Source organism: Triticum dicoccoides, chromosome 1B, assembly GCF_002162155.2.
Source record: "Triticum dicoccoides isolate Atlit2015 ecotype Zavitan chromosome 1B, WEW_v2.0, whole genome shotgun sequence".
Taxonomy (NCBI): domain Eukaryota; kingdom Viridiplantae; phylum Streptophyta; class Magnoliopsida; order Poales; family Poaceae; genus Triticum; species Triticum dicoccoides.
Window position 1 is genome coordinate 1577345 of NC_041381.1, and position 8305 is coordinate 1585649.

The 8305-nt window shown below is 53.6% G+C and overlaps 3 protein-coding genes across 5 annotated transcripts in view; 2 read left to right on the plus strand and 1 right to left on the minus strand.

Annotated features, from left to right (window-relative positions):
• The window catches only part of LOC119349916 (E3 ubiquitin-protein ligase SIS3-like), a 5406-nt gene extending 4483 nt beyond the window's left edge, over window positions 1–923 (plus strand). Inside the window, exon 9 of the mRNA XM_037618010.1 lies at window positions 833–923. Within this exon, the coding sequence (XP_037473907.1) occupies window positions 833–923 (91 nt within the window). The remainder of the gene's footprint in view (window positions 1–832) is intronic.
• A 696-nt stretch (window positions 924–1619) lies between these two features.
• LOC119314928 (peroxisomal membrane protein PEX14-like) lies at window positions 1620–5196 on the plus strand. Of its 3 annotated transcripts, none has more exons than XM_037589621.1 (10): window positions 1620–1864; window positions 1962–2167; window positions 2251–2448; window positions 2546–2723; window positions 2875–3048; window positions 3617–3648; window positions 3753–3795; window positions 3873–3940; window positions 4344–4382; window positions 4483–5196. In XM_037589621.1, the coding sequence occupies exons 1-10, from the start codon at window positions 1819–1821 to the stop codon at window positions 4933–4935; spliced, it is 1437 nt and encodes a 478-aa protein (XP_037445518.1). In that variant the 5' UTR covers window positions 1620–1818; the 3' UTR covers window positions 4936–5196. The 3 variants fall into 3 exon arrangements, with proteins under 3 accessions (XP_037445518.1, XP_037445510.1, XP_037445517.1); XM_037589613.1 differs by having other exon boundaries at window positions 1621–1864; window positions 4341–4382; XM_037589620.1 differs by having other exon boundaries at window positions 1621–1864; window positions 1965–2167; window positions 4341–4382.
• A 383-nt stretch (window positions 5197–5579) lies between these two features.
• LOC119314945 lies at window positions 5580–7600 on the minus strand. Its single transcript, XM_037589630.1, has one exon. The coding sequence runs from the start codon at window positions 7416–7418 to the stop codon at window positions 6021–6023; it is 1398 nt and encodes a 465-aa protein (XP_037445527.1). The 5' UTR covers window positions 7419–7600; the 3' UTR covers window positions 5580–6020.
• Between the last annotated feature and the right edge of the window lie 705 nt (window positions 7601–8305).

Below are 8305 nucleotides of genomic sequence, written 5' to 3' on the forward strand. Positions count from 1 at the left end.
GGGGTGGGTTTGGAAAACATGTTTGGCGTGTAGATTACATATGGTATGTATGTATGGTTGTTACAAAGAGAGGGAGACTTGTTGAAAGATGTGTTGCTATAGTAAGTAAATGGAGAGGTTATATGTATGTGTGTATGTGTAGGCTCCTGCATTCTCTTTGTAGCAATTCGTGTGTTGAAGTAAGCGTAGGATAGGCTGCTGCTTGTTGATTTGTTTTGTGATTGATAGGATTTATTGAGTTTTCTTCGCGCATCCAACCTGGTGCACCAAGCGTCCCTTCAAAAAAACCTGGTGCACAAAACAGATCAAACATCTTCCCCATTTTAAAAGCATCTTTCACAAAAACAGACGGCTGTCATCCTTCTTGTCGTCGGAGATCACCACCCCCTCCTTAATTGTGTCCGTCGACAGGCCCGGAGACCGTGGGTGGGGGCGTCGCAATCCAAACGACCTTGGGGGTCCACCTGTTGGTGTTGAGAACCACCCGGGCCCATCTTTGCGGTGTGTGGAGGATGGGAGAGGAGAGGTGATGATGCGCGGAGTGGATATGGGGTTTGTCAGCCAGACCAGCCTACTTAAATAGATAGGCTAGGCGGACCAACACCACTTCAACGAGCGTAGCGGCCCGAGTAGGCTTCTCGGTCGCTGTGCTCAAATTGAAGCAGCAGCTCTGGTGAGCTGTTTGGTCACGCCGGTCTGACCTGCTGTGCCGGAGTAGGCTTCTTGGTCACCATGTTCACATTGAAGCAGCTTCGATGAGCCGTCTGGTCACGCCGGTCTGACCTGCTGCGCCAGAGTAGGCTTCTTGGTCGCCGTGTTCACATTAAAGCAGCTTCGATGAGCCGTCTGGTCACACCGGGCTGACCTGCTGCGCTGGAGTAGGCTTCTCGGTCATTGCGTTCACATTGAAGCAGCTTCAGTGAGCTGTCCGGGCAAACACTGTGCCGAGTTGTGTTTCGGGTCGAGCTTGTAAAATCCCAACCTTCCTTCCTCAAGCTCGAGCTCGGCCCGAAGCCCGAAACACTCTATGTTTTCAAGTCCAAGCCCGACCCAAAATCATTCCTGAAAGCCCGCCTTGAACACTATTTTTATTGTACACACATGCAAGCCTGACTTGAAATACAAAAAAAAAGAGAAGCCCGAGCCGAGCCCGAACTACCTTCCGTGCTGCAAAACAAGGCCTCCCGACCCGGGTTTTTGGGGCTGGGTTCGGGCGGGGTCGTGTGGTCGTGTCGGCTTGGAGGGCAGTGAATGCTTGACGAGGTTTTCTTGAGCGGAACGCGCGGAGAGGGTTTGGATGGGACCACCTAGTCGGGTGGGTGCCTACGTGGCGCATTCCCAAACGCCCACAAACCCGCTACCGGTGGTTTGTGGGGATTTTAGATGCCCGGACTTGGGACCACGCCACGGACATTTGATGCACGGCGTCAGATGACAAAATGTGTGTGGACCATGCGGTTCAAAATTTGTAGTGCCGTTTTGATGCACGGCATTGGAGTTGCCCTAATAATAATAATACAAAAAATACAAGAAGAAGAATTAGTTTTGAAAAAAAGAAAAAAAGAAGGAACACACAAATTGTAATTTTTGGGTGGAAGGCAAAGAAAGAAGGGAGAGGAGAGAAGAGAGGAGGATAATCCAACCCAGCTGCTTCTCAAACTGCTGCTGCTGCTGTAGAAGGGAGGCGGCGCCGTGTGCATCGCCTCCTCAACTCATCGATCGGAAAAAAGATCTCTTCTTGACCTTGCTGGGTTGACGCCCACACAGATCTCAAGCTCAGGGGGCGACTCCCGTCTCATCTCATCTCATCGGAGGGGGATGGACTCCAATCCGCCGTCGCAGCCGCCGGCGCCGGCGCCGCAAGGTCCGTAATCTGCTTCTCTCTCTTTCTCTGCCCCCCCTCGATTCCCCAATTCGATCGCTGCTGACCAACCCAACCAATCAATTCTGCCCGGAACCAGCAGCAGCAGACGCCGGCGAGAAGCCGCAGCAGCCGGCCTTCGAGGCGCCAGCGCCGCAGCCGGTGAGGGAGGAGTACGTGCAGAACGCCGTCAAGTTCCTCTCCCACCCCAAGGTCAGGGGCTCCGCCGTCGTCTACCGCCGCTCCTTCCTCCAGAACAAGGGCCTCACCGCCGACGAGATCGACGAGGCCTTCCGCCGAGTCCCCGTACGCACCTTCTTCTTCCAGTCACCTTCCTCCATCTACTCCTGCTCGCTCCAGCTAACCTGCCCTGCTCTGCTCTGCTGCAGGATCCGCCGCCCACCACCGCGTCCCCTCCGACCCAGGCCCAGGTCCCCGCCGCCGCCGCGCCTCCGCAAGCTTACGCGCAGCCAGCGGCGGGGCCCATCATCGTCGCCGCGCCTCAGCCCAGGCTCACCTGGTACCGCGCCTTCGTCGCCGCCGGGCTGCTGCTCGGCTTCGGAGCCAGCGCCGCCGTCTTTGTCAAGGTAGTATTTATCTTCACCTCTCATATCTTGCCTGCAGGTCTTCTTTTAGCCTTTGTGACTCAGCCATTAACAGCAAGTTTACCTATCTGTTGCACAGAAGCTGCTCCTTCCCAGGCTCAAGTCATGGATCCGCAGGGTCGTCGCCGAGGGCGATGAGGCGACCGAGCTCAAGGCCAAGATCGACGAGGAGACCAGGGAGGCCGTCAAGGCCTCCGCGACGGCCGTTTCCGCCATCGCCCAGACCAACCAGGAGCTGCTCGCTTCCAAGGACGAAGGTGTCCTTACCTACTAAACACTGCTTCTTCTTAGTTCATCACACTAGTTCAGTTAACCACAGATGCAACTTTATATCTTCATCTCAGGTTGATCACACTGTTTCTGTTTATCTTACATAATAGTATATCCATTCTACTTATGTTTTGGCAGAAAAGAAGATACTTGTGACTTTGACGCAGGCCCTGGATTCCCAAGCAAAGGTGTTGAAATCGCTGAGCGAGTCGTTGAGCCATAATAGCCGGGACTCCGTAAATATTACCAGGGAGGATAGGTTTTCGCACTACCGCCCACTGGAGGATCATGGCCCCTCTGCCGCGAGGAATGGTCAGTATCAAGCAAATCTGTGTAGCATTTCTCTTTGTTGTTGTATTTGATTTAGGATGCAAAGTTAATCTAGCTACAGCAGGAACCACGCTGAAAACCTTAAAGACCATCGTTGCCCATCATTTAAAGGGAAGGCTTGTTTTGCTATGCTGTTCCACTTCACATTAGCCAACGCTAAGCTTATTTTTCACCTGCATCAAAAGATACCACCTTATGTATAAATCCATGCGTACCGTTTCATAATGCTGTATAAACCCACCTGTACCGTTTCATACTTCGTTGTTCTTTCTTTGCATCAAACACGCTTCAAAGCTGATCTAATTGTAGAGGGAACAATGGTAAAGACCTTTGCCTCTACCTTTCTCCACCATTTAGAAGGTCCTTTCTATGCTGTTCAACCTTCCATCCACCCTGTATCGGAACGTGTACAGCTTATGTTGTGAAAATGCCATATAAAGCCATATGCAAGCATGCATGTCCTAGACCAGACAGATTTTACTAATGATTGTTGATGCCGATAACTACGAGGATCTGACCAAATTATTGTTTGTTTGACCACAATGTTCAGGCCCTGTTAACACTCCATGGAGACCTCCTCAGGTGTGCACTTGTTTTGTTCATCCTGTTATAATAACACTTTCAATAATATGCTCATGCTTTGGATATAACTGTCCTATTACTGAACTGCTTTTCCTTTTTTGTAGCAACCTAATATGTATGGTGCTCCAAACAGTGACTTCGGCTCAGGTCAGCATCTCTTGCTAAGCTCCTAGTTGGATGATTCCATCTTTCTTGCTACTTACCATTGGGTGTTTGCTGAGCAGGGAGGCCTTCGTTTGCGCCAGCACCTACTGAACCTACCTCTGGGTCATATTCAAGATCTTATGTTGAGGTAAGAAACCAATCATATACACCTTGCTTTTGCTGAAATAGTGAATGAGCTGGATTGACTCTTCAACACACAATTTGGTGTTGTATGATGCACAGATTATGTCGTTTTCTGTAGTTATAACCTCCTGTCCAGCTTTGGTATTCCAGTAAACTATATATCAAAATTTGCATGTTGACCAAACACAATTTGCTAGTGTATCGAAAACCTGACTCCAGTGAGTCGCCGTATTTTACTTTTTTTTTATACAAAATCTGACATTCTGACTACCCCTGTCGTAGCCTGTTCAATGAGATGTATATATCTAAGTTCGTGTGACATTTCTTCATTACATATACATGTGTTGACACCTTATTTCTTGAATATTGTCTGACATGTCTTTGCATGACATTCCGACTTTCAGCAGACGGTACAGCGAGGGGATAATAGATCTTCTGGGACCAAGGTATGATATGATGACCCTGAGCCTTATCTTTGCTGCAAACAAAAGCGCTTCTTATTACTTGTAATAATAATAACTAACAGTGTCTTATCTCTATTGCTAGACGCAGCAGGCATTGGAGATGCTGCAACACGCAGAGCAAAAGCTTGCTTATAGATCCAACGCCTACTTGAGCGAGGATGGATCGTACTCTCAAGCTCAGGACAACTATGCCCCCTCGTACCACCAGAACGGGAAGGCCCCTGATTTCCACGCAGAGGAGCCGAGGCCGCTGGCGTACGGCGGCGGTGTTGTGGAAAGGCCGCCGCCTCAGCACCAGTGGGTCCCCCCTCAGCCTCCAGGTGTCGCCATGCCGGAAGCGGCGGCCGCCATCCGTCAACAGAAGTCCCTTACGAAGCAACCGTCTAGCGACACGTCCGAGGCTGCTGGTGAGGTGCAGGTGAACGGCGCCGCGAGCTCGCCTTCCGTCGCTGCCGCTGAGGTGCCGGTTAATGGGAGTGCCGCAAGCGATGCTGGACGCAGCGAGATCGAAGAGCAGCAGGCGGAAGCCGTCTAAACAACAGTTGCGCCATCCGACAACCGCAACACAATCTAAAAGTCCTAGGCCAGAGCCTGGTACTACATATGGCAGTTTGTCATAAGTTTGTGACGAGTGTTTGGATTGTGGCTAGTGATGGAATAAAAGAATAAGCCAGACTTAAAATCTAGCTATATGTGATTGTGAATTTTAGATTATGTATACTATCTGCTGTATACTGAAAAATAACAAGAAAAGATTGTTATGGTTGTGAGCTATGATGCATTCTTGTCTTGTTGATGATGTTGGTATCCATCATTGAGGGCTTTTGGTATCCTGTTGTGCATGCATCACCCAAGATGCCAAAATTCAGTTGGATCTTGAATCATGTGGTGACTGCTGATGCAGATCCAGCCAGCCAGCAGCCTGACCACTCATGTCAGTTAGTTTCAGCAAACATCATTTTTTTTGCTTGCTTGGTTTTATTATCATCAGCCTGCAGCTCTGCATAAAAGCTTTCCTTTTTTTGGTGCTGTTTGCTGTCTCAGGTTGAAATGAAGATGGCAACCAGATCAACTCACTCCAGGATTGCAGTTTCTTTCTGGCCTATCAACCACATATGGAAGGTACTATAAAACCAACTGCATTTTATCATCATCATCATCATCATCATGCCAAGGGGAGGGATCAAGCACACCATAGCTTAGTTCATTGGTAGCAGGTAGATATATATTACACATGAGATTAGAAGCTCGATCGTCGCTGCAGGCAGTATGGATCGACACTGAAACATACCGAGTGAGACTAGCAGCTACGATTATTCGAGCAGTAGCAGTACCTAAGGAGGACTAGGGTTCATAATATACAAGAAGACCAACTGGATCACTGACTAAACTAACTATACTAGGGGGTAGGAGGAGCTTATCTCCATGTAGCAGACTAGACCACAGAAGAGCTGAGCTGAGCTGAGATCAATGGTGATGAGCAGCAGCTGAGGTGGAACTAGACTAGAGCTAGTAATATACAAGAGCACCTGGATCACTAACAAACTATACTAGGAGGTAGGGAGAGCTTATCTCCATGTAGCAGACCAGAGCAGAGCAGAGCTGATCCAAGCTGAGAGATCAATGGCGATGAGCAGCAACTGAGGTGGAAGGCCCTGCCCCGCCGGCATTCAGCGCCCTGTCGACCTTGACCAGCAGGTGCTGCATCTCTCCGGCGAGGCTCCATGCGCTGTCCTCCTTGCCGAGCAGAGAGGGGCCGGTGAGGGACGCGATCATCCTCTCAAGGTTCTTCCGGACGTCTGTCAGCGGGATCTTTGGAGGGGGCGGCGGCGGGCGCAGGTACTGCAGCCGCGCCGCGGCAAAGTGGCCGAGCGTGTGCACGCAGCTGTAGGCGGCCTCGGCCGCGGCGCCGCTCTGGAACACGACGCGTGCCTGCTTCTTGGTGATCTCGGTGCTGGGCTCGATCAGGGGCCCGAAGCCGCGGAGTGTGGAGTGGAGCTGCTCCTTGGAAGGGAGCTGGTCGGCGGCGGTGCCCGGGGCGAATTGCAGGATGAGGGCCACCGGCTTGCTGAAATGCTGCTGCCCGTTGACAGCTTTCTTGTTCTTGGCCGGCTTCTTGGGTGCGGAACCGGCACCGCCGTTGTGGGTGGCAGCGAGTTGAGCAGAGCAACCGGCGTCGGCGGCACTAGTAGGCGCGCCGAGTGCGAATGTCACCTTGTTGTTCCTCCTCTTGTTGGGTCCAGGCCCCCCTGGTGCTGCATCTGCATTTGATGGTCCAATGTGGTGGGCTTGTGCGTATGCAGGGTAACAAGCCATGGCACCTGCGCCGACGCCATGGGTGGGGGGTTGAGCAGAGCAGCCGGCGGCAGTAGGCGCGCCGAGTGCGAATGTCACCTTCTTCTTCCTCCTCCTCTTGCTGGGTCCGGCTCCTCCTGGTGCTGCTGCTGCTGCTGCATTTGTTGGTCCAACTCCAACGTGGTGGTGGGCTTGTGCGTGTCCAATGGCAATGCCACCGGCCTGTTCCTTGCCGGCAGATCCGTGGGGGACGGCGACGGCCATGGCCTGACATGGATTCGGGCGAGCGGCGGCGGCGGCGGCAGGAGCTTCGTTAGAGCGATGCTGACCTGTGCTGCTGACCAGGGCAGCGTCGTCCTTGCCGGCGCGGCCGGTGGCGGAGGCTTCCCTGTGGAGGGCGAAGAAGGCGAGGAGCGCGCCGGCGTCGACGTTGCCCACCAGGGGCCCGTAGTCGTAGGGGGATGCGGCGCAGCGGCGGAGCGCGGCGAGCAGGTCGGGCGCGGCGACGTCGGCCTGCTGGAGCCGGAGGAGCAGCGCCGGGCCCTCGTTCGCCGCCCCCTTTCTTGGAGGCGGGGTGTCGCCGCCGTGGAGGGCGCTGAGGATGGTGGGGGTCTCGTAGTCGTCGAGGTACCTGCTCCTCTTGCGCGCGCGCTTGGCCCCCTTGTCCTCCACGGCGAGCGCGAGGGTTTGGGCCGCGGGTGGTGGGGCGTCGTCCATGAGCATGAGGGCGCCGGAGACGGAGGGGGGGAAGGGCGATCTGTGGATCCGGTGGCTCCGGGGTAGGAGGAGTGGGGGCGCGGTTAATGCTGGCTGGCGGAGCGGCGGAGAAGAAGGGAGGGGACAGTGGACAGTGGAGTGGCTGCCTCCGCTCCACTCGTACGTGCGTGCGTGCAACAGTGCAACTCTTCTCGTACTCCTCCTCACAAGTGGAGGTCTCCTTGGTCTTGGGTGGGTTCTATAGCTGGCCAAACGGGCCGGCCCGGCCCGGCACGGCACGGCCCATCCTAATCGTGCCTGGCACGGCCCGGCCCGCCTAGGCACGATTATTATACGGGCCGTGCCGTGCCAGCCCGCGTGCTGCAGCCTGCAGCCCAGGCACGGCCCGTATGCTAATCGGGCCGGCCCACCGGCACGCCAGGCCCACTAATCTACCTCCTATTTTGCGCATTGAGCGTTTTTAGCCTATTTTTACCTGTTGGCCCATATTAGAATACATAAAAAATATAAAAAAGTTAATCGGGCCGTGCCGTGCCGGCCCGCGTGCTCGCCCTTCAAGCCCAGGCGTGGCCCATGGCGTGCCGCGTGCCGGGCCCGGCCCGTTTAGCACGTGCCGTGCCGTGCCGGCCGTGCTACCAGGCCGGCCCAACTATCCGGCCCGTTTGGCTAGCTATAGTGGGTTCAACCATCAATGTTTTCTTTATTCCTTTCCACAACACCTCCATCAATATGGCCATACACTACTTGTCCTCCTAGGTGAAGCCGGTTGAGCAAATGCAGGTAAAAAAGAAATCATCATCATCCATATATTGTTCGGTTGTCTGCATTGTAACGGTGGTCAGATTAGGGCTTGATATTTGTGCTTTTGGGGATGGTGAGCAGACACAAACCAT

Bases quoted from the DNA above. Each gene is read 5' to 3' on its own strand.
- LOC119314945 (XM_037589630.1), bottom strand. From the start codon at position 7,418: ATGCTCATGGACGACGCCCCACCACCCGCGGCCCAAACCCTCGCGCTC.
- LOC119314928 (XM_037589613.1), top strand. From the start codon at position 1,819: ATGGACTCCAATCCGCCGTCGCAGCCGCCGGCGCCGGCGCCGCAAG. The intron at 2,168-2,250 runs GTACGCACCTTC...GCTCTGCTGCAG, and splicing joins AGGCCTTCCGCCGAGTCCCC to GATCCGCCGCCCACCACCGC. The intron at 3,649-3,752 runs GTGTGCACTTGT...CCTTTTTTGTAG, and splicing joins CTCCATGGAGACCTCCTCAG to CAACCTAATATGTATGGTGC.